Source organism: Pelodiscus sinensis, chromosome 8 (genome assembly GCF_052426305.1).
Source record: "Pelodiscus sinensis isolate ZL-2025 chromosome 8, ASM5242630v1, whole genome shotgun sequence".
Lineage (NCBI taxonomy): Eukaryota > Metazoa > Chordata > Testudines > Trionychidae > Pelodiscus > Pelodiscus sinensis.
Genome location: NC_143059.1, coordinates 30,988,690 through 31,014,291, shown reverse-complemented (window position 1 = coordinate 31,014,291; position 25,602 = coordinate 30,988,690). Strand labels below are relative to the sequence as shown.

Below are 25,602 nucleotides of genomic sequence, written 5' to 3'. Positions count from 1 at the left end.
CGGCATATCCTCCGGTCCCAGCACAATATGGATCTCCTGGTGTTTGAGATACTTATGTCATTGTTTCATCCTATCCTTGTGCTCTGTAGCTATAGAAGAGTGGTACAACCTTTCTAATATGGATGTTGGATTACCAGGGTAAAAGTGCTTATGCTGACACAGCTTGTTCTGTTTTGGGAAGAGCAATAAGCTATATTGATATATATATATATATATATACTCGTTAGCAGTATAATAGCTTCTATGCTCATGGGTTGTACTTGTTTAGCTATACCGTGCTCTGATGATGATGACAAGTCACACCCTTAACTGACATAGCTAGTAAAATTTTCAAGGATGAACCAGGCTGTAGACTCTGCCTACATTTGGGTATGGAGATACAGGTTGAACCTCTCTGGTCTGGCTCCCTCAGGACCTGACCCATACCGAATGAGGGAATTTGCCGGATATGGGGAGGCCCCCTGCTATTGGCCTTCCAGGACACTGCCCTTCCCACCAGCTGGCTCTGCTCTGTCCCCACTGCCCCTGGGTGCCAGCCCTGCTGCTAAAGGGCTTGAGCTTGGCTCTGACCCGCTGCTGCCAGCCAGATAGGGCTTTCTGGGGACAGGGCTCCCCAACTGCCACAGCCCTGCTGGGGCCACACGCCCACCTGACACTCTCCCCATGGTGGTGGGGGGCACACATGCAGGGTGCTGCTCCACCTCCCCACACAGGAGCAGGAGACCACTTGGCTCCTGTGAGGGATGAGGCTAGGGGTGGAGCTGGGGGCTTGCCTCCCCCAGCTCTACCTTCACTGACCACCCATGATTTTAGCTTTTGATAATAGCAGCATTTGGACTCTGTCTTTAAGGCACCACAACAGTGTTTGTTCTCAGCCTAAGTCTACACATGCAATTCTAGTCATCGTCAAAACAAAATGTATTGACAGATTATCAGACAGAAACATTAAATAAAAACAAGTTGTAAATAAACTCTCCAAATATGACAGCAAGCACCACTAGACGGCCACCATGCTCACATTACAGCACTGTGTGACAGTTACCCATTGTTACACATACGAGTCTCCCTCTCAGTTGCTTTGAATCAGCCCATGTCCACAAGCTGTCAGTGTCTGAACGTGTTAGCTGAAAACAATGTGCCCAGGAAGGTGTCAGAACTGGAGCCCCTCTTGCAGCGTTTTAAGAATCATACTAGCATTTGGACATTGCATTGCCTCAGGCCACTGGCAAATCAGCTTGAATCCAGTTGAAAAGGCTCCTGCTTTGTCCAGAACCCAAGTCAGGTGGGAACATATGCTATTTAAGTAACCCATGTAACATTGCATGCTTAACCGCAAGTTTTAATCATTCTCAGATAGGGTCTCTGAGAGATGCCAGTGTTTGCATGTTCCTGGATTTTCTCTTGTAAACAAACAGTAGCAAGTGTAAAGTGATCTCCTATCTCTGAAGGCAAACTGCCTATGGAGAGACACATTTCATAAACTCAAACTGCATTGGTCTTAGAGCTTGCTTAGTATTAACTGGTCATGTTTAAAATCTGCAATTTGTATGGAATGGGCACCATCTCCTGTAGTCTGTCTCAAATGTCATTATTTATTTATTCCAGGGGAGTAGCACCAAAGAGTATTTCCTTCAAAGGACTTTGCAGAGCCTTGAGCGCTATTTCTACTTGATTGCTTTCAACTACTACCTTCACGAGCAGGTGAGTATTCTCCCTCTTTTTCCTTCTGAAGCCTGCTCCTACACCTCCTCACCCCACTACTTCATTTCAGCAGCTAGAGAGAGGTCTTTTTCTCCGTTACTGTGGATGGAAACAAAATTGTATGCAAAGCATTTGGATGCTGGAATGCTCAGCTTCTGCCACCTTCCAGATGTTGATTCCTACCTGTTGTCTTCAGATACTCTTGGTTTTATGGTTAGAGGTATAGTTCTAATGGACTTCTCTGAGTAAAATCCAACTGGGAGCATGTGGTAGAAGTGACAGGCCCAAGCCTCTTTCTTGCTGTGTATGTGGCACATGACGTGCCTTGAGAAACCAGTCTCATTTCATCTCCCCTAGGAAAAATAAACCCCAGGGAGCTAGTGACTCTGAACTGCTGTATCAGCCTTTCACCTGTGGAGTGTGGAATCAAATCTTTGCTAATTTTCAAGTGAAATTTTCAAGGTTTGAAAACCTTTTCCTTGTCTCCCGCTTGTCCATGTCACCATAGTCTACAGTGATTTTGTGTCACTATGAGCCTGAGGCCCTAGACAGGAGTAGAAAGATAAATGCCAGGGTCAGGTTGTGCAAAGCTCTGAAATGGGATTTAAAAAAAATCCTCAAGTCCCTCAATAGAGACCTTTTAACCTTTTTCTGAACTGCTTAGAACGAGTGCCCCATAAAGTTGCTGTTCCTGTAAGATGTATGTGAAGTACATTTACCTGTTCCTGAACAAAGCAAGTTTGTCTCTCTCTCTCTCTCTCTCTGATAGTATCCACTGGCCTTTGCCCTCAGCTTCAGCAGATGGATGTGTAGGCACCCAGAGCTCTACAGGCTACAGATGAACATGAACCTCTCGGAGCTCACAGTGACTGGGGAACTGATAACAAAGGGGACGCGAGTGCTAGTGAGTGAGCTCTTTAAATCTTCCTGCAGATCCTTCCCTTTGCAGGACACAGGCAACACAAGGGGCATGTGAGGCTTATTTCGGCCTCTCTAGAACCACGCATATCAGAGCCAGGTCAGCCAAACGCTCCTCAAGGGTAGCGGAGGGGAGGGGGAACACACACGTGCTTCTGTAAGTTTACACTGAAAATTCTTTCTGGGACCAAACTGGAGCCCTTGATCCTCAGCTTTGGAGTGTTTGAAATCTGGAGCCTTGCTCTGTGTCTCTGATCCCATCCCAGCTTTTGTGTCAGAGCTGTGCACATTGCAGTGCTTCGGACAGTGTTTGAAAGAGAGCAGGAGTCTGTTGGTGGCAGAGGCAATTTTACCAGTGTTTGCTGCTCTGCCAGGAGGAGTGACCAGCTGGAAGAGTCTGTCTGGGAAAATCTGTGATGGCAAAGGTGCCAGCTGAACCAAGAGAGTGGGAATATGACTTTTGTCTAAACTGCGGCTCCAGCTTACTGAGTTTTTGTTCTGCTGCAGGTGGTGGATGAGCGTTTCTCCCCAGACGTGCTTAGCACAGTCAAGGAAATGAGTGTAGCCAACTTCCGGAGGGTCCCCAAGATGCCTGTGTATGGGATGGCACAGCCCAACTCCAAGGTAAGGATGCAGCATGGTGGCGTTTCTGGCATAGAGGAAGGTGAGCAGAGTGCAGGACTGAAACCTGAGTTGTGGCTTATGCAGGGCAGGATGAAACATGCGTGTGCTGGGAGTTTCATTTTGTTGCCATTTCCCATAGGCCATTGGAAGTGTCCTGAGCTACCTGACTGATGCAAAGAGGAAGTACTCCCACATCATGTGGATTAACCTCCGTGAAGAAGTGGTGCTAGAGGGAAATGAACAAATCTACACCGTCCGGGAACTTGGGAACCTAGAACAACAGATTACAGTGCCTGTTACTTCACCTGAACAACTAGAGGTGAAAACTCAGAACCTTCTTCCCTTTCTGCTTTTACTGTTCTTGGGGGTAGTCTCCCCTGCTACTGGACATGCCTAAGGTAGTGAACCAGGCACTTTAAAGTGTTTTGTTGCTGTTTGGTCCTGCCACATGTTGCACAACCAGCTTGTATTGCATTATTTTCATTGGCATATGTATAATAGCTCAGTGGTTGCAAGCAAATGCTACCGAGTAGCTAACATACAATCTCAGAGACAAGGTGAGTGAGGTAGTGTGTTTTATTGGACCAGCATCTGTTGGTGAGAGGGACAGGCTTTCGAGCTTACACAGGGCTCTTCTTCAGATCTGGGAAACTCAGGCCAGGTCTACACTACAAATCTATATCCATATAACTACATCACTCAGGCATGTGAAAAATCCACACCTCTGTGTGACAAAGTTATAAATGCCCTTCCTTCCTATGTAGCCAGCGCTGTGTTGCCAGGAGAGTTTCTCCCATCGACTTAATTCATCTCCCCAAGGAGTGGAAGCTAACTACGCCAATGGAAAAAGCTCCCCCATTGGTGTAGGGACATCTTCACTAAAGCACTACAGTGGTGCGCTTCATCAGTGTGTAGACCTGCCCTTGCTCAGTGTCACTGCTCAATACAATGGTTTAAACCAGGGGATGGCAACCTTTTCAAACCAGAGAGCCAAACTACATCAAAATTCAGAACAAGTGGTCAACAAATAGCCCGTGTAAGAATGCCCATTTGCATGACTGAAAATATACAACTTCATATTATTGATATCTGACATGATTAATAATAGCATAAATGAAATGTAGTGTCATACTTTATTTAATGGGACTTCTGCTGCTGCATTTTTTTCACGTTTCTTTGACATTTACATCATAACTGGTCAAATTTAGGTTCATGTGCGCATTCAGGCTGTGTCCAGACTCCATGCCTCCGTCGACGGAGGCATGTAGATTAGCCAGCTCGGAAGAGGGAAATGAAGCCGCGATTAAAATAATCGCGGCTTCATTTAAATTTAAATGGCTGCCCCGATCTGCCGATCAGCTGTTTGTCGGCAGATCGGGAGAGTCTGGACGCGATGCCCCGACAAAGAAGCCTTTCTTCATCGACACAGGTAAGCCTCGTGAAACCAGGTTTACCTGTGTCGATGAAGAAAGGCTTCTTTGTCGGGGCATCGCGTCCAGACTCTCCCGATCTGCCGACAAACAGCTGATCGGCAGATCGGGGCAGCCATTTAAATTTAAATGAAGCCGCGATTATTTTAATCGCGGCTTCATTTCCCTCTTCCGAGCTGGCTAATCTACATGCCTCCGTCGACGGAGGCATGGAGTCTGGACACAGCCTCAGGCTGTCTTCTGTCAATCTTATGCCAGGGTGCTGGGAATGTGGGTGCAGGAGTCTGGGCTGTGGTGTATGAGAGGCTATGGGTAGGGGGTTTGGATGTGTGGACTCAGGACAAAGGTTGGGGTATGTGGGGTGGCAGAAGTGTTATGATAAGGGGATGGGGATGTGGGGGTTGGGGAGACTGGGGATGTGGGGGTATGAGGGCTCAAGGCAGGGAGTTCAGGTGTATGGATTCAGGGTTGGTGTGTGCGGAGGTGCAGGAGTATTATGATGCTGCGGCCAGATGGGGGCTGGGTCTCATAGGGGCCTTGTCGGCCAGGCTTCATTTTTAAATAAAGTAAAATATTACGTCCAACACAAAAGGTTCCAACGTTGTCTTTATTTATGGGAGGGGTGGGGAACCTTTTTGGGGTCAGCGCCACTGAGATTGGGAGGAGGAGGCAGTTGTGACCCGAGGCACCGTATTGGGGTGCAGTTGTGACCTAGTGCAGGGGTTTGGGTAGCGACCTAGTATGGGGTTTGTGTTATGACCTAAAGCAGGATGGGATTGCAGCCTGGGGCAGGGGGTCGGGGTGCAGGGTCTGGGTTGGGGGGATGGCTCAGGATGGAGGCAGGAGGTTTGGGTTATGTGGGGTAGGAATGGGGGGGCAGAGGGCTGTAGGGGAGGGAGAGACTGGAGTGTCAGAGGCACGCTCTGGTGGGACACTTAACAGTGAGACTCTGGCTCAGCAGGTTTCTCAGGAGCCTGCCCTCCCCTCCCTCACCCCCCCAGCTGCATGGCCATGAGCTTGGTGACTAAGAGCCTGAGGGGAGGGAGGATTGTTTTTTTGTGCACTGCCTGTTCATGAAACAGGCAGCTTCCATTGGCCAGAAACAGCCAATGGGATTGTGCTGGGGGGCTGGAGCAGCCATGAGGCACCACTCCTCCCTCCCCTCCCTGTTCCACGTGTGTGGGGGTAGAGCAAGCAGAGGAGTCTTCCTGGGGGCTCCCTGCTGTGTCCGTGGCGGGACTCTTTTCCCCAGGCCTGCAGTAGCACCAGTGCATGTTCCCTGCTGCCAGAAGGAGCAAAGGAGGGCTGGGCTCAAGCTTCAAAAGAGCCGTGTCTGGCTCCTTAGTAAGCCAATTTTGGCTTGTGAGTCATAGGTTGCCAACCCCTGGTTTAAATAGATGGGTTAGCATAAGTAGGTAGCATGTTTCAAGGATGCTTAACAGGCTTAATGATCTTTGAAAAGCGCAATAATTACTTATGTTAAACACTCTGTTCAAATCTTGTATTTAGCAGTGATGGTTGGACTGTGTCTACAGTGTGCACCTTAAACAGTACGGCTGTGCAGCAAAATAAAAGCACCTCTAATGAGCAGCATTGTCTGCATTGACAGGAGATTGGCTCCTGACAAAACACTGTCTATACTCTTCTCTCTCTCTCCCCCGCCCCCCCCCCCACATCCTTGAGCCACAGTCATTTTAACAACGAAAGTGCCAAGGTAGACAGCCTCATTTTTCGAGACCGGAGGAAGAGCAATGTGTAAGCTTGAGAGCTCATTTCTCTTACCAATAAAAGATATTACTTCATCCATATTATCTTTCTAATATCTTGGGACCAACACGAGTATAGCACTGCATATAACACAAATTCAGTAATAACTGTGTAATATATCCTTGTCTCGGAATATATCACAGTATTATTTTAGTGTAAAACATGAGAAAAATAGGTAGTTAATTTTGTGAGTGAATAGTGCACATATATAAAATTAATATTTAAAGTATAATTTTTTATGATATAGTTATTTTTCCCCTCTCAAATTCCTGGAGCATAGTGTGAGTGGGAAAGGAGAACAATAGTTTTCATTTTGTTAATAAATAAGTCAAAATATCTCCAGCCTTACTATACACCAAGCTGAAGATGACAAGCTGCCATCAGCGAATGAGATTTACATTTGATGTACGTGAGGTTGCATTTAAGATACTCCATCCACATGCTCCGCAGAAGGCTATGGACCTATGAGCCACTCTCCCTCTTCTGCTGTCCCAAGCTGGTCACCTGCCTGCAATGCTGCTTAGCACCCACCCAGTGTGTTGTGCACTTGGCACAGAGAATTTCCATTTCTGAGTATTGACCAAAGATTTTTCATTTCTCCTAATTTTTTTCTTTTTCTCTCTTCCCCCTTCTCCCTCACGTTGTCATGCCAAATACAGTTTTGCACATCATAATGTATTTTATATCAGCTGTAACCCCAGGCTCAATGGAGTCGATACAAAAAGCACAAGTTGTAATAACATTATTAGTAAGCATTTATACAGCACCCTAAATGTGTATAATATTTTACAGAATGTGCGATAAAACACAACTCCAATCTGGAGAGTTTCCAAGGTGGCTTGAAAGCGCATGTAAATGATAGTTGGGCAAAGGAAAATAGAGATATTCATGGTTGGGCTTTTAAAAAAAAGGGTAGTCATGACAACTGAGGGGAGAAGAGGGAACCCAACACACTGGTGAGATTGTGTGATGGGATGATGATAAAGCTGGTACTGGATGTGTAGAGAAGGGAGTGCGGAGAGACCAGATTTATGAAATAGGCAAGCCCATGAGGGTTTTTAAAATGAGGAGGGTAGTTAACAGGATCTTGAAATAAATGAGGAGTCAGTGGAGGTGTCTGAACAAGGGGCAGATATGGTTCCATTTCTTTGTACAAAATGGAAGGTGGGCAGCAGCATTTTGAACATGTGGGAGCATGAAGAGTTGGGAGTTTGGTTTGGCCATACAGAATTTGAAGGAAGTTGTGTCAGGCAACAATGAAGATGTGGATCAGGACTTCACCAGAGGTAGGAGTTGTGTACAAGCGATGTTGCAGAAGTGGTTATGGGACCACTTGTACCCCAGGGAGATGAGAGAAAATGGAGTCCAAGTCTGACCTGAAGAGATTAAGGTCTGTGGAGGGACATATAAGGTCAGAGTTAAGGTGGGTAACAGAAGCATGTGAATTTGTTTGCTCACAACCTGGGCATCTTCTGTGTATCACAACACATCATAAATTCCTACCTTACTAGCAGAGGCTTTGGGAGAGGTCTAGACTGAAATAGCAGGAGTAGTTGTAGGTGAGGCCAAGGCATATTAGCAGAGTTTTGTGTGGAAATTTTCTAAGCTGTAGTCTTGCATGATGCCTGACATTAGTTCTTTACTTCCCTGAGTCCTAAGTTCACCTACAAATTTATGGGAAAATAAAAATTCCTTTTAAGGTGAGAAAGGAAGAAAGATTCTGAAAACTTATGTCACGTGTCCAGATAACCAAGGAGTCTTGTTCAGTTTCTTTCTCTCTCCCCTGCAGAAATTAGAATCCGCCTTGAAGGATGACGTGCTGAAATCCCAGAAGTGGCTGGAGGTATATGTGGAACAAGAGAAGCAGATGAAGATGTTTAAAAGTTGCCTGACCATGCAGGAGATATTTAATCAGCACAAGAGTACATGCCAGGGGCTGGTGTACAGACGAATCCCAATCCCAGACTTCTGTGCTCCCAAGGAGCAGGTAATGGAGGAGCTGGAAGCTATTCCATGGTTTCAGCACTAGAAGTCCCCTAACAGGGCAGTGATGAATAGCTTCAATGAGCATTTCCTGGGTTTTCTCCCACTACCCCCTCCCCCCCCCCGACAGTTCCAGAGAGAGGTGGGTGGATAGGTCAGCTCTTCTCTCTCCCCTCCCTCCCTTCCCAACTTGTGCTATGTCTTTCTTCCTGTGATCAAACTGATACCCTTCTTCTTAGTTTGACTATCTTTTCTGGCTCCCCCTCCAAATTGATACAGCCTGTCTCCGACTTATGAACCGGTTACGGACCAAACAATTGGTCGTAACTCGGTTTCTTCGTAATTCGGACCCCATTGAGTTACACGCGACCGCGCTGTTCGTAAGCGTGGATCGTGATTGTAACTCGGGGTCTGCCATTTACGACATTTTTGGTCGTAACTGAGAACGGTCGTAAGTCGACTGTTCACAACTCAGGGACTGGCTGTCTTCTTTCTTTTGTTTGCGCTAAATTGTGTGTGTGTCTCACTACCTCTTCCATTTCCCCCAGAAACTGTTTTCCTCTCTTCTGGTTCCCTACGTTCCCTCACCTTTAGGCACTACAGCCTCTTTCTTAAAGGAGTGGGGAGCTGCTGCTGCTGTACTGGGTAGGTGGTTGCCTAATCCGACTGCTCTATTTCCCCTCTTTCACTGTGTTCATGCTCAGGAGAAGTAGATGAGGCAAGTTACCAGACAGTCTCCTGTCTGCTCACCACAGTGGTCCTGAGTGCCTGCTGGATAACCTTGCTTTTGAAAAAAACACCAAAAGCGGCATGATTGTAATCTCTAAGATAAACTACCTAGTACCATAACCCTTGGGTAGTTCTGGCCAGAATGAGATGCTCTGTAGCCCTTGGTTGTGTGTACTGCTTGTGTTCTTGCCCAATTGTATAGGTGTTTGAAGAGAGTTGGTGTGTACTCCTTTAGGGAAGTCCTGCAGTTGCTTACAATGTTGAAGCCTCTCCATCTTCCTAGCATGAGAATCTCTGTTCTGTATTCTAGTCACTTGGCCCTGGCAGGAATCAGGGATGCTTTTATCCAGGAAATTACATTTCTTTAGTTTTCAGGTCTGTGTGTTTCTACAAACACTGACAGAATCAAGACCACTTTGCAGTTATGTTTATTGCAAATGCATTATTGCCATCTTCTGGTCTCAACCAGCAATTGTAGATTTGTACCTACAGTTGTTAGTTTTAAACTTGCCTTTGAGTTTCTGAGGGTATGTCTAGACATCGTTGCTCTTTCGGGATACCGGAAGTATCCTGAAATAACAACGCTGCATCTTTAAAAACGCTGCTATTTCTCGAAATAGCAGGCGCGCTATTCTGGCATCTCTGTAACCTCGTTCTGCGTGGGTTAAGGGATTTGTCAGAATAGTGCCTTATTTTGAAATTTGCCACTGTTTAGACAGCGCCAAGTTTCAAAATAAGCTCTTTTGATTTAGAGTCGGAATAAGCTACGCAGTTTGCTTATTTTCATGGCGCCCTTTATTCTGCTGCTCCCTGGGCGGGCGAGGGGGGAGCTATAACCCGCCCCCCTGCCTTCCCCAGGCGAACGCGTAGCTTATTTGAATAGAAAGGTGCTGTCTAGACGCACCCTTAGAAACGTGATGTCAATGTAAAGAACTGTAATATTATCCCAGAGAGATTTCGTATCCTCATTTTCACTAGAGGGAAAACTCTCACCTTAGTATTGGTACAAAGTTGTGTGTTTCTTTATGGCTGCTTAAGTAGGAGATTCAAGCGCAATCGGTCTGCGTTTGATAAAAATCACACACTATTCTTCCTTGGGAGGAGAAACTTTAAGTCCAGTTTAGTAATACTGTCATGTAACTGGTGCTTTGTACCCTGATGATAGACCCAATAGGAATAAATGAATGGGACAGCTGCTTTTCAACACATCGGGGGGGAGGGGGGGGAAGAAATGACCAATCACAGTAAAGACTCTTAATGATCTCTGTGTGGGAGAATGCTGCTGGTTCATAACATATCAGGGTTTACAGTTAAATGGAGGTTCACACAAAGACTCAGTGGTATCCATCTGTAATCTGGAGCAGAGCATTCAAGTTCCACGTTAGGAGTAAGGATCTTACCTAGCTACTGACATTGCAGTGCATGCTGCTGACATTCAGATGCAAGTTAAAGATCCCATGGCACTTTCTGCAAGAATGAGAAGAGAATCCGTGTTGAATTCTTTCTGTTGTTCGTTTTCAGGCTGTTGATCAGCTGCTGGATGCGATGAAGAGTGCACTAGCTGAGGATTCTCATGCGGCCTTTGTGTTCAACTGCCATAGTGGCCGAGGGAGGACCACCACAGCCATGGTTATTGCTGTCCTCACACTCTGGCACTTCAACGTAGGTATTAGCTCAGGGACCGGTCTCTTGTTCTAAGGAGGGTTTGCAACAAAGGAACCTCTATGGAGTGAATCCCTGAACACCAAGCCCCAGTCCTGTGAGCAGTGAAAGAGGGCTGTGCAGGAACCTCAGTAGGAGCCTTTGACTGAAGGTCTCTAATAAGATTTGTTTAAACTGCATTGCTGCTGAGCAAACCAAAGAGTTTCCATTATTGCTGCGAGTGTGTCTGCTTAAGTCAGGGCTGGGCAATAATTTTTGATGGGGGCGGGGGCCCACACCAAGATTTTGGTAAGTGGTCAAGGACTGCACTTTTCTATGGAGAGGATGCAGAGACTGGGATAAAGGTTGGGTGTAGAAGGATGCTCGGGATAGGGGATTTGGGTGCAAGAGCTGGTGTGGGGTCTGAGGGATTTTGGGTGAAGGAGGAGGATGTGACCTGGGGCAGGGGATTAGGGTGCAGGGTCCAGGAAGGGGGTATGGGTGCAGGAGAGGATTCTGGCCTGAGGGAGGGGTACAGAAGGGGGGGTACAGGATCTGGGAGGGAGTTATGACCAGGAGTGGGGGTGAGCAGAGGGTTTGGGTGATGACCTGCAACAGGCAGTTGAGTGGGAGTGGGTGGAATGCCAGAGACAGTCTCTGGCTAGTTCCCATTGGCGTCACGGGACAAGGGGGTTGTTGGCATGGGCTGTAGGGGTGTCGAGGGGTGTCTTATCCCGGGCTACCCCTCAAGTCTACCCCTTTTAAAGATATGGCTCAGCCTTCTCCCAAGGCCATACCCGTTTCCCACACTCAGCACTAACCCGGATGGGCGGCCTGCATCCATATACGAGTCTGTTAACGACTATGTGGGTCCCCTTGTGGGACACAGCGTGCCAAGGCTGGTAGTGACAGCGGATGCAGGACAGGCTCCAGGCAAGACAGACGTGGTTGACAAAGGGAAGTTGGCAGCAGGGGGTGTTGGGAAATGGGAGACGGTGGGCATTGGGGTGACAGGCTTGGCAAGACAGACTTGTGAGGTAATGGGGTTAGTGGGATATAGGGGATATCTGGTGATGGGTTATGCAGGTTTAATAATACAGAGACACAGAGTACCAGGGTTGGCTGGATGGAGTCAGAGGGTTCTGGGGTTGGAGGTAGAGGGATGTGCAATGACAAGATGGGGTCAGAAGTGAGTGGGTTGGTGGACAGGTAACGTTTTATTTGCATATTTATTATTTATATAATGAATATGCAAATGAATGCAACTATGCAGATATGCAAATAAAATATTACTGGGCCACCAAAAATTTGTGAATGGGTTTGCTGATCCACAGAGTTCTGCTGCAGTTTGCAATGCAGCAAGGTTTTTTCAAAGAAAAATGTGGATCAGTGTTTTAAAGTGGCCTTGGTGTAGCTTTGGATGGAGGAGCCCAACATCTCCTTGTGGTTAACTTGGCAAAGAAGCTTGAGAACAATTAGTAGGGCACCACTGTTTCCCCCAGTTTTTTCAGCATCTTCCATCAAATAATGATGTAAGCAACTAGTCAGCTAATGATGTGACTAGTCCTTCCCCCTCTCCCCCACTTGCTGCCTCTATCACAGAGAGGTAGCAAAGGAGGAACCAGGAGCTAGCGTTGGGAGGAGCTGGCTTAAAAGCCAGGTCCCCCCCCAGCACAATCTCCGCTGTGCGTAGGGGAGGTAGAGGCACAGCAGGAAATGGTGCAAATGGGGACTGAAGCAGTCTCCGCTCGCACCGCTTCTGCTGCGATTCTACTTTTGAAATGTACAAGTGTCCCAGCAGGGCTCTTGTACATTTCAAAGATTCAGGTGCCATAGGGAGCACAGGCCAGTTCCCAGCTGGCCTCGCACTCCGTGCTGGGTTTCCGCTTTTGAACTGTAGCAAGAGCCTGGCAGGGCTCTTGCTACAGTGGAGAGGTGGAAGAACCCTTATAAAATAATTGAATAGTTGATGGAAATCCCATCAATTATTTGATTATTTAATCAATCTCAATGTAACATCCCTACCAACAAAGGCATTGTAACATGATTTGGAAGTATTAAGGAATTAAGTCATTCAACACTTCATGAAGCAGTCTCATTTTAAAGCAGGTAAGCCGGGCAAAAAGTTTAGTGACTTGTCCAAACTGATTCAGTTAGTCTGGGACAAAGGTAATCTAGTGGTTTGTGATCAGCTATACAAGTTGAGAGACTTGGCCCTGTATTCCTGATTCTGGCACTGACTGGATGGGCATGTCATTTAACTGCTGTTCCTCAGTGTCACCTTCTATGAGAAGAAAACAGAAGCATACATAATTTTGAAAGCTCTGGGTGAATAAAGCTACACGTTACAAAGTATTCTTTGTAAAGCTCATGCATTTTGATGTCCATTTCTTTGCTTAGATTCAAACCACAGTGTCCTACATACAGGGTTGTTAAGTGGCTCAGGAGTCAACTCAGGAAACTGTCACATGGGAGGAGGTATAGTTGCTTAGCTCTTAACCTCTAAGTCTGGCTTGGCTTCTGCTTGCTGCAGGGCATCCCTGAGATGAGTGAGGATGAAATTGTGAGTGTTCCTGATGCCAAGTACACCAAAGGGGAATTTGAGGTGAGTCCTTCTCCTGTATTAATCTGCCTCTATTTCAGGGGGTCTTGTGAAATCTTCAGGGGGCTACTCATGTCCTATTCCTTCAGACAAGCCTCAGCATTTCAGTGATTTCATTCAGAGACTAAATTTCCCATTAATTGATGGGTGGGGCATGTGTTTATGATCCTGAACAGCCAGACTGTGGTCTGTTCACACCGTGGCTAAAACTCTGATGGTGGTAACGCAGTTCAAGCCCGTATCCTGGCACTGGGGAGGGAGGGTTGCCTTTTGTAGGGCTCTGACACTGGGATTAAGATGTTCATGCTTCCTATTTAGAGCGAGAATGATTTTTTAAAAACAGCTGAAGACCCTTGTGCAGAGCAAGGCAAGAGGAGGATAATGGTCTGTAAAAGATTAACACATGGTTAGATTGGTTTCAGGAGAAGCTAAATGTCTGTTTCCATCAGCTACATCAAAGAAGAGACCAGGGCTACATCTACACTGGCCCCTTCTCCGCAAGGGGCATGCTAATTTTGAACTTGGGAATAGGGAAATCCGCGGGGGATTTAAATATCCCCCGCGGGATTTAAATAAACATGGCCGCCGCTTTTTTCCCGGCTTGGGGAAAAGCCGGAAAAAAGCGTCTAGACTGGCACGATCCTCCGGAATAAAGCCCTTTTCCGGAGGATCTCTTATTCCTACTTCAAAGTACTTCGAAGTAGGAATAAGAGATCCTCCGGAAAAGGGCTTTATTCCGGAGGATCGTGCCAGTCTAGACGCTTTTTTCCGGCTTTTCCCCAAGCCGGGAAAAAAGCGGCGGCCATGTTTATTTAAATCCCGCGGGGGATATTTAAATCCCCCGCGGATTTCCCTATTCCCAAGTTCAAAATTAGCATGCCCCTTGCGGAGAAGGGGCCAGTGTAGATGTAGCCCATGTGTTAGCCTATATGAGCCATGTCGAAAGAGCACTTCCATTTGACCATCAGCTGCAGGCAATCTGAGTATCAGGTAAAATAGCTAGAATAAGAGTTTGTTTTTAAACAGGGCTCTCTCCCCAATATCTATAACCCTCCTGAGTGCAAATTTTAACCAGCGGAAAGCTCAAGCCTCACTGACCCTGCTGATGAGGGTATATGATTATGGCATTATGCCCTATGTTTTTAACCCCAGCCTCTGTTTCCCTACTGAGACATTAGTCAGTTCTGTCCATTTTTATTTTCTGGAGGCAGCAAACTTTTTCACCTAAGTGTCTGGCATTTTGCTTCTGAAAGAGGCTTATGAACATGTGGCAGTTGTATGAGTATGTATCCTGGGCAAGTCTGCCTTGTGGCTGGTGACCTGCAGGTGTTTGCTGGGTGTGTTATACTGCAGGGAGGTGGTGATGAGGGAGGCGATGCTCTGCTAGTTTAATGCCAGCTATGGGCTCCTAGCCCTCCCCTTTTCTCTCATCCCACTCCCAAGGACATGTGAGTTGGTCAGTGGGTGGCCTCTTTAGTACCTGTGAGCCCTGGTTATGGAACAGGACTCCACTATACTAGACACTGTACAAATACAGAACAGAAAAGGTAGTCCCTATCCCAGGGAGCTTATACTCTGTATAATACAGGAGACAACAGGTGGGTGACTGCAAGCAGTTAGCATGGGGAACACAAACTGAAATAGTCCCACCAATTTTGTGCACCTCAGAGTGTGTTGGTTTTGGAATGAAGTTGGTTGCTACTCATTCTCCAGGTGGTGATGAAGGTAGTGCAGCTTTTGCCAGAGGGGCACAGAATGAAGAAGGAGGTAGACATGGCACTAGATACTGTAAGTGAGACCATGACGCCTATGCATTATCACCTGAGAGAGATCATCATATGTACCTACAGACAGGTGAGTATAACCAGCCATTGTGCTTCCCAGATTAACTCTCTTCATTCTATATTTATTTTTTACACGCCTGTAAATCGAAAGGGCAGACACTTTGATTAATGGCCTAGATATCTGCCTAGTTGCATTTGGTATTTTGATTATTGTATTTTATATAGAAGACTCCTGTGTCCTGTTGTGCTCAGCACTATAGAAACACATACACAAAGGCAAAAGATTTCTAATACTGTATTGTGTCTTCTTCAAGAGCCAGTGTGTCACTTACTTATTACAGCAAAGCTTTTTGGGGCATTACTAGAGAGATCCCGGCACCTCCTTCAGTTGTGACATGCTGGAACTACTGTTGTTGGCTTTTCATTTTTCCTCAGTGCCTGAAATGGGGTTGTAAAAAGCTACTCTGGCAGTGTTATCACTGTGTGGCCAAAAATCCAAACCTGGTGCTGTAACTCTGCTCACTGTCTGAATATTGGCGTATGGTTAAATATTTGAAAGAAAATCTGCATTAGCATTGTGTTTTGAAAGCAGATGGTTTGAGCCTTATTTCCTGCGCTAGTTTATAATTCATTGCAGTCACCTCTAAAGTATGTCTCTTAAGCAGTTGCGTAGGATGGTATTCCTTTACTGTGCCCAAGTCACACAACCTCTAACAGAGCATTTCATTTTTTCAGTGGGTATTGAGGGCTGGTCATGGAGTGGGGAGGTGGTGATGAATGAAGAAAATTACAACCAAACACAAATAAAAAGCAAAAGGATGACTTTGAGACACTTGATAAATGAGGACAATTGATAGATGTACATATGACTCCATTCATAGTGGGCTAAGCTGGCTTTTGATTCCATGTCCATTGATTTTTTTTAAATAATGACACCTATTATATTGTGGCTTTGATCCCTTTCAAAACAAAAGGGCACTTCCTATTTTCAGCCAGCAGGTGGCAGATTTGCTCTTTTCTGTCTGAGTTTTGGTAATGGAATATGGTCACTTACCCAATTTATTCCTGAAGTTGTATAGCTTTTCTTTTAATGCGGGGTGAAGGGGATGGGGGAGTGTGTTTGTGGGAGGGAAGGGCGGTTATTCAGAAGTTGCCTAATACCTGTTGGAGACCTCTGGATTTCTTCTGTCCCTGCTTTTACATCTTCCTGTATGCCAGGCACCTGTTTCAGCCAAGGAGTGCACTGGATTCCCGTCAGAACCCATTCACACCACTCCATACTGGTGCCTAGCATCTGCTAATGACTTTACTTGAATAGTTCTGTATACTAACAGATTCTTTCTTGCCATGAACAATAGAGCATGTGTGCATGGGATTGCTGGAGTGAGACTCTGACGGCTGTTCAAGGAACATGTTCACTGGATACTGAATACTGTGTATTTTCATTGTAATCTCTGCAGCTTGCATAGACATGACAGAAACGAGCACAGAAGAGTCACAGAGTTAAGCTTAGCAACGAACCCTGCAGCTTCCATTTACTCATGTGCAGCTCCAAAGTGTATACAGCCAGGAAGGCCATTCTATAAAGAAAACATTGTCTGTATTACAGGCCTAAATAGAAACAACTTTTAAAATATTTTAATTTTCGTATTTTTTTTTATAACCCTGTCTGCGAAAATCTGGCTCCCTCCCACCTGGCACCTTAACAAAAACCAAGACCTTTGAGATGAATGAAATTCAAACTTCATTGCTAGTTGGTGCCTAAGCCACAAAACCCCAGGGGACAGTGGCTCCTCCCCAGTTGCAAGCTCCTTTGCATGCTGTATTGGCCCCCTACTTGTGTGGTCCATCCTGAGAAGCAGAAAGGGGAGAGCTGGCATCTTTTTGTAGTTACCCTGTAATTCAGCATCAGACCTGGAATGTCACTGAGGTTCTGCCCCCTTCCCTCGATAGAACAGTACATTTCATGCTGGATGAGCGCTTACCCAGCTGGTTGAGCTGTACTCACTGGGCAGAAGATGCTAGCGGATTCCTGGGTTGAAGGCTTAAATGGATGCCTTTGTGGGGTGGTGATGATGGATGATAGAGCAGTAAAATAAAAACATTTCCAGGGATACTTTTAAAAGCTATCTTGGTTGTTTTTTTTAAAAATCCTGGAATATATAAGCCCAAAATGTGAAAGGAGTTTTGCCAAGTTGGTTAGGCCCAAAATTTGACTTTCCTTAAAACGTTCTGACTTGGAAATATAACTTTTAAAAAGGAATAGTTGACTTTGCGGCTGTGAACTATTTTAATGCACTATTGTTGGACCAAAGCAAGAACCCCAAGTTTTGCTTCCTCCACAGTTGACTCTGCAGCAGTAGTTAGCTAATAAATGCCAAGAAGCATGCGGGTATAATCCATGATGCTAGTGCATAAATAAGAAAGTAAACATAAAAGGCACGTGACGTTTAAGTTGCTTTAGAAAAAATGTGTTGTTGGTGGAGGAGAGTAGGAAGGTCATGTTTTGCCATATAGAAAAAAGCAAAATTGACCATGGAAAAAAGTGAACAACTTTTGTAGCTCAAGTTGAATTATATTTTAAAAGTATTAGCTAGTAGTGCTGTTTTTGGTTAGTATGCACAGGTTTAAAGTTCCTTTCCTTATTACAGTGCTGGTTAGCTTCTAGTTCTGCAGCTTTTCCGTATTAGCATGAAATGTAAATACACGAACGAGGACATAAGCCCTGTGTTCTTGCAGGTAGTCTTGTCCCATATCTAGTGAAAGAGTCCTCTTTCCAGTGACCTCAGATCAACCCTATTTCACATGATGTTTTTGAAAATGGAAAGCAGAAACCTTCCAAAGTAATATGTGCCTCATGGGCATTAAAGTGAAATGGTCAGATAGGTAAGGACTCAAGTAGAGGTTTAATGTGTTACATGTTTCTTTAATTATAGTTTAATATTGATGGAAGTAGTCTCATGATTTTAAAAAACAAAAATTAAATAAAGATTGTTGAGAATGTGTTGTTTTAAACATTCCCCCACAGTATTTGCAACTTAAACTTTACTGCAATGTGCTGGAAGATTGGAAAGTGAAACTGGCTGGAAATGCAGAAAAGAAAACAAACTGCAAAGTGGTGAAAAATGAATTTTCATTATTATTTTTCTGTCTTTTTAATTATCTAAAGATACATCACTGAGGTGTAATGGTAAACAAAATAACCTAATCTAAATGCTGTATTCCCCAAATGAGAAGCTACACTACAGATATGTCTGCACATTGAGGTGGGAGTGTGATTCCCAGCCTGAGGAGAGGTGCTCATGCTTGCGCTCATCGAGCTAGCGTGCTAAAAACAGCAAGCATCAGGATGGGCTTGTAGACCTGAGTATGGACAGGCCCATCAGAGAGGCTAGGTGTGCATTTGGGGCTGTTGGCCCCTCCTGCAGCTCATGCTATTGCAGCTATATTCCACTTTAATGCATTAACTGGATAAGAGCTAGCGCAGCTGTGTCTCCTGGAGCTGGGAATCATATCTTCAGCTCAAAGTGTAGACATGCTTCAAAAATCACTGGCAAGGGTTTTTTTAAATAATCAGTGTCCTTTCAAACACCATGCAAAAAAAATCATGTCAATGAGACTTTCTCAGAATCCTTGTTATTCGCCATCCTCCTGGTCCAAACTGGAGATGTGCTGCCGTCGGTGCAATGTTACGTTCTTTGCACTTGTGAATTGCAGTTGTTGCACACAAGGATCAGGGAAGGCAGAGACTGAGGAAGGAATGCAGTTTTCAGCCCTGTTGTATGTTCTAGTCACTGAACAGACAGGTTCCAAGGTGCAGAGGAAAAGTCTTATCCTAGCCCAGTATAAAAACTCCATAGATAGCTTGGTTTTGTCTTTTACGTGTGCATGAGTTCCCCTTAAATTACTTAAAAACCCAAATTGCGGTCTCTGAGCCTTCCCACAACATTGGCACAAACCTCCCCTTCTCAGTTCTGCAGGTCAGTGAGAGGCTAAGGGAAATACAAGTCCATGCTTCAAACCCTCCTCTACCATTATTTACTTAAAAAAAATATCCCAAAAGGGACAAGTTGGTGCTATAGTTATCTCCACCCTTCTCTTGCTAAATCTGCTCTTACCAAAACCCTCAATCACAGGGATGTCAGTTCCCTTCCCGCTCCTTCTCTCTTTACCTTCCCCTACCCCCACGTTCTTTCTAACTGGTATCAGAGATCTGATTGTAGCCAGATGTGGCCCCTTTGACCCTGCTAATGTGCCTGCCACAGTCTCTGAATACAAAACAATAGGGCTTTATCCCCTCTCTTTTTTTTCTTGGTCTCATGCATACAGCTTTCTCTCTGTGGCTGCCAGCCTGATAGGTTTATTTAACTGGGGCCTGTGTTCTTACAACTATGGAGTCACCTTCCACCACATACTACTACTCTCCACCAAAAATCAGCCATACATCTTCAGAGGGGAAGGGGGAATTACAAGAACTGATGGAAATCCCATTCTCTAATAGGAATGTGTGAAGCACTGAGTGCATCTATATAGGAAAGGGAATGAGAGCCAAGAGGGAATATGTAAATTAAAAAGAGCATTGTTTAGATTATGTATTTAAAATTGTTCTTAAGGACCCAAATAAAACTGAGTGCTTTCCCAGCAATTAAACCAGAATTGATGGCAATAATAATAGTAGCAGAAGCAACAATAATCCAAAGACTGTTATATTTTAGAGGGTTGGTTAATAAGCATTAAGTGCTACTTTCTCCCTGGTATTCCCATGTTAAGTGTAGATAATTTGGCATTATTGGGTGGAGGTCATATATATTAAAAATATATATATTTTTACAGAGTTGCCATGGAGACTAGAATGCACCTAGTATCTGCCCACCCTCCATTCTGGATCTAGTGAAGTTGGGTGTTTCATTTGAGGAGCTGGATTTTTAACACCATTTCAGCTCTCATTTCAAGACTGGAAGATTTTTTTCTCTGTGCATACATTTATAAATCAGTGCCAGTAGCTCAGGAGTTGTAAGCAACCTTACAGTAACTAAATAAGCACTCAGGCACTCTAGAAAGCAAACAGGTTTCACTTGTAGGCAGACAAGGGATTTTTATGAACAGTAAGTACTAAAATAATTTACAGTTCTGAAATTTGTTCCAATGACATGCAAGATACATGTCTTTTTTGTTATAAACATCTTTCTGTTAAGTTACAAAACATGTTTTGCTGCTTATTTAATAATTCCAAAATGTAATCACTACAGCCAGAAATCTGTCTCAAGATTTATCATCCAAGGACAGAACTGGATATATATTCGATTCCCACTGAATTGATGGGAGATGTATGTATGTATGATACACATGATATAATACTTACATTAACAATACATGAGACACCTGTTCAGTGAATGGCTATAATAATAATGGACAAATCAAGTAACATTGAAGTCATAAGTTAAACACAAGTCTGCATTACAACAGGGGTTCCCAAACTTTTTGACACGGAGACCAGTAAATCCATTCACGAGCTTTTGGAGGACCGATAACATATATTTGCATATTCATTAAGCAAATGATGAATATTCAAATACGTTGTTTCTGGTCCTCCTAAAGCCCCGTGCCAGCATTAGCAAACCTTTTGATACAGTCACCCATGATATTCTTGCCAGCAAGTTAAGGGAATATGGATTGGATAAATGGACTGTAAGATGGATAGAAAGCTGGCTAGATCGGGGTTTCCCAAACTTTTTACTTTAGTTGGAACCTGGTTTTTTTTCAGTATTGTCTTTTGGAGCCCAAAAATATAAACGCATATAAAAAAATGAAAAAATTTTCAGTGTTTCACTTGGCTGCATCCTCCACCCAGCCTGGACCAGGGCTTGGGGGACCCGGCACTGCACGAGCACTTCAGGAGGTGGGAGCAGGAGCAGATTGGGGATAAGGTATCTGGCTAAGAGGGAGGGTGCAAGGAAGGGTAGGATTGCAAGGTGTCCAGTTTTGTACTGGACAGTCCGGTATTTGAAGGTTTTGTCCAGGAAAGAAATTGAGAAATTACCAGACATAAAAAATGCCTGGTATTTTCTAATTAGGTATATCAGTCCTTAGCTGCCAATTGCCTGGCTGGTAGATGTGCTCGCGCTGTCTGAGTGTGTCTACCTGTCAGGCAGTTCACAACTACTCAAGGGGGAGGGTATGTTGTGGGGGAGGGGCGCAAAATGGAATCCCCGGCCAGACTCTCTCGTCTGCCAGGGTCTGCATGTGCCCAGGTCAGTCCTGCTCCTCCCACGTCTCCTCCCAATCTCCCCAGTCCAGCCCTGCTGCCCCCGTCCAGCCTGCTTCTGGCAGCTGATTCTCCCGTCGTCCTCCTCCTGATCTCCCTTGGCCAGCCCCCCTGGCTCCTGTCCAGCCCTGCTTCCGCCGTCTGCCCTCTCTGATCTCCACCGCCAGATAGCCCCGCTGTCCCCAACCCTGCTTCTGCTGCCTGCCCACCCCACCCCCCCCATCTCCACGGGACAGCCCTGCCGCCCACCCGCCTGCACGGATCTCCACGGGGCAGCCCCACTGGCCCCAGCCCTGCTTTCGCCGCCTGTCTGCACGGATCTCCACGGAACAGCCCTGCTGCCCCAACCCTGCTTTTGCCGGCAGCCATTTCCCTCCTCCCCCACCTCCTCCCAGCCCACCCTGCTCTGCTCCCCTCCCCTCTATTCCCGGGAGCCATGCTGAGGCCTGGTATTTTCCGCGGCCCGGTACCAGGCCACAGCCCGTAGTTTGGGAAACACTGCGTTACAAGATAACATACTTAATACTGAGTCCTGCCTTGAGTACAGAGGACTGGACTAGAAGACTTCTCGAGGTCCCTTCCAGTACTTCTCTTCTAACTTTGGAATCAAAATAATAGAGAAAAGTTCCTTTCCAATGACATGTTTTGACCCTCTGCTCTCAATTGTATCTTCCAGATCATGTTTGTATTTTGTGTGAAGCACTGAGTGCATCTATAGGAAAGGACATGGGGGACAAAGAGGGAATATGTAAATTAAAAAGAGCATTGTTTAGGTTATGTTTGGGACTTTTCTCCCCAATACAGAAAAGTCTCCAAACTCCTTGAAGTGAGAATCAAGCCATTGTTTAAAATCCTGGTCCACTGCTGGACTATGTACCAAGACCACCAGATTGAGTGTTTGGTTAGTTTGGTGTGTACATTCCTCTGGTGCCCACCTGCTCTGCAGGCCAACTCTATTCTCCTTATGAATAAACATGCTGAGAAAATATGAATTAAAAAAGACCTGAGACCAATTATGTTACAAAACTCTCGGCAGAAAGGGATTTAGTTTGGCTTCTCCTTTTCACTCAGAACGCAAAGCTGTTTTTCCCTGATTTTCATATTTTTTATAAATATAGTGGAAAAGGAAAGATTGTTCTTTCCTCTTTGGTGCACAGCATGTCACATAGATCCACTCATCTATACTATGGTATTTACAAAACAATTGACTGAAGCCATAAGATGTGCTGCCTTATATGTGGAAGGGCCAGGAAGAATTTTAGAGATTTTAATTGTATCCATGGGATCAATTACATGCAAGTCCTTACTGCTGACCCAAAATACTAACAGGCAGTGGGGCTGACAGCCACTGCAGGCCCCTGGAGAAGGTTGGGGAGCCAGCTTTGTGCTCCATAAGGGACGGGGCCTCATGAAGAATGTGGAGAGCCATGAACAGTCAGCTCTTAGCACCACCCAAACTGCAGTTTGTGCTCTCCCTCTCCCCCTCTCCCCCCCAAGCTCTTGGGGCTGTGTGGATCGGCACTCCAGCAGCAATTCAGAGAGGCCTGGGGTTCTGGCCACCACCACAGCCACAGCAGCATCTGGGAGCGCTGGGCCCTGGAGCAATTGTCCCTCTTCTCCCTTGCCCAGGTCAGCGGGCCTGCTAACGGGACGCCCTTGTTGGAGTACTCTCTTGAAAAGATATCTTAGAGTATATGAATGTATGATAGAAAAAATACATTTTCCTTCCCTCCCATTTTGTTTATAATTTTTTAATGCCTTCCATTTCATGAAACGATTCAAAGATCAGTATTTACAGCTGGAAGCCTCTGAGGGGGAGTATTTAAAAGGTTTATTTGGCTGGGACACAAATTGCTGTTGAATATGTCCCTCAGCAGGTGAATGAAATTCCCAGGTGGCACATGACTGAATATTGGCTTACTTCACTTCACCCTATTTTTATAACTGCAGAGGTAGAATTACTATTAGTATTTGCATAGAAGCATCACTCAGGTTTCAAAACAGTACGTAAAAGCAGGTATTAGAATGAACAGGGCTTGTATTACCTGCTGGGATTTAATTAAAACCACTCTCAAATAGAAAGTTTATTTAAAAAATACCCACAGCATTGCATTGGCCATATCTTTGTCGTATTGGCTGGTTCAAAGCCACCAACCTTGTAGAGTATTTCTGAAGTTCTCATAAGCCAAGACACAATTTCTCAGTCAAGCTGGTCTAGGTTTGAGCTATTTGTTTTTGTCCTATTGAAATCCTACTCGAGAATCTTATTCTGCATTTTTACCAAAGCTGTGGACCATTAAGTTCAAGGCTTGGGATTTATCTAAATCTCCCCTTGTTCCTGCTCTTTACATATAGGGTTCATCTTTATCAGTGGAGTCTGTTTAAATGTTGGTGCCATGCAAAGACACAATGCAGGCATAATTTAATAGAGTGTGATGGGTGAGTATTTACATAAAGGAAAGGTCTCAACAAAGAGCCCATTTTGATTTTTCCAAAAGGTTATGGTAGATGGGAAATTTTCAGCGTTAGGAGGAAAACACCACAGTTTGAACATGTTTCTAAAGATGAATAAGCTTTTGTATAATAATTACTGAAACATAAACAAGTAACTCCCGCACCTTTCCCTCCTCCTGTACCTAACCAGAGCTGGGTATGAGCTGTAAAGTTTTGACCCGTCTAAAGACTCCTGTGAATTACAATGGTGACCAGCCCTGGCCTGGGAGACTATAAAGATGTCATAAAGCATGCTCCTCTTCCCCCTACTCACTTGAGTTGGATCAAGTGCTTTTGGGGCACTGGGGCCTTTTCCATTCTAGGAAAATTCCTGCATGGGATTAGACAGCATGGTTTAAACAACGTCTATGCCCTTCCTACACTATGGCTGGCTAATGCTCCATATTGGCACAGCATGGGCGTAATATAAAATGGTTCACATTTGCCAGGGGGCCAAGAGGAGACAGTTAGGGGAAAGGGCAGGAGGGGCAGAGGGGATGGGAAGGTGGGAGAGGGGAGGAGACAGGGTGATTCTGGAAGAGGAGAAGGGAGGGGAGGGACAATGGGGCTGAGAGGGGGAGGAGTGGGTGCCAGGAGAAGAGGGGTTGAAAGGAGGGGTGGGCATGAGGAAGGCAGGAATAGAGCAAGTCATGTATGAGGGCACAGAGAGTCATAAGAAGAACTGGGGCAGAGGGTGGTGGGATGGGCACCAGGGAGGAAGAGGGCAAGGGGGGCAGGTGTTGGGAGGGCAGGGGCAGTGAGGGAAGGGGAAGGCACCAGGAAGGTGCAGGGGGTAAGGGAAGATACAGATGCCATGAGGATTGCGGGGTGAAGCAGAAGGGCAGACACAAGGAGGAGAGGAGGGAGTAGGGATGGACACCAGAGGGTGAGGAGAGAGGCAGGGCAGGTGGATAGAGGAAGGTGTTAGGAGAGGAGATGGGGAGGGCAGTTAGAGGGGTGGTCACGGTGGGAGGGAAGGACAAGTGCAGGGGTCAGAGAGGATGGCAAGGTGGAGCAAGTCCCAGGAGGGCTGAGGGGAGTGAGACGGGGCGAGGAGAGGGTGGGAAACTTGTCAGCAGTGGGGAAAAGGGAGAGGTTTATAACTTGGGTGCCACAGTGGCACAAGCAATGCACATGACCTCAGTATTGGCACACAAGACAAAATTCACTCTGCTGATGGATGGAAAATCTTAGAGGGAACACTGATCCTGTCCCTTCACAGCCCAACTCACACTAACAGCTGTGAGCCCCTAGCGCGGGTGATTGCAGCAGCATAAGAGACTGGATTTCATGGGGAAGGGCTTAATTTCATGGACTGACACACAATTTTTCATGTGGGCCCTCGTTATGAACAATAAAACAAGCCAGATCTGTGACCATGGTTTACAGTCCAGTCTTGATCCTGTAGAGCTTGATGGCAAACCTCCAATTCACTCCATTAACTTGCTAGATTAACACTGCTGGTAAGAGCTAACGTGGTGTACTGCAGTTGAAGCAAGGTCATAGCAGTAACCCCTGCTGAATCATGCTTGCTTACCAGTGGCTGTTTCTGGTGGGGTGCTGTGACTGGGTTGGGTTTCATTTTTTCCACAGTACAGCTGCAATCAAATTATTGTTTTCAATTAACAACGAAGAACAACTGACCGAAAGAATAAAATATATTCA

General features: G+C 45.5%; 1 protein-coding gene across 9 annotated transcripts in view; it reads left to right on the top strand.

Moving 5' to 3' along the window:
• PALD1 (phosphatase domain containing paladin 1) overlaps positions 1–25,602 on the top strand; it is a 207,572-nt gene that overhangs the window by 110,543 nt on the left and 71,427 nt on the right. For 8 of the 9 annotated variants that reach the window (XM_006122784.4, XM_006122783.4, XM_006122786.5 and 5 more), the window contains 8 exons: positions 1,606–1,701; positions 2,471–2,605; positions 3,127–3,243; positions 3,383–3,562; positions 8,230–8,427; positions 10,674–10,814; positions 13,327–13,398; positions 15,109–15,249. In XM_006122784.4, the coding sequence (XP_006122846.2) occupies positions 1,606–1,701; positions 2,471–2,605; positions 3,127–3,243; positions 3,383–3,562; positions 8,230–8,427; positions 10,674–10,814; positions 13,327–13,398; positions 15,109–15,249 (1,080 nt within the window). Of the gene's footprint in view, positions 1–1,605; positions 1,702–2,470; positions 2,606–3,126; positions 3,244–3,382; positions 3,563–8,229; positions 8,428–10,673; positions 10,815–13,326; positions 13,399–15,108; positions 15,250–16,639; positions 21,870–25,602 lie in introns of those variants that run through there. The other variant, XM_089780131.1, reaches the window with a different exon arrangement.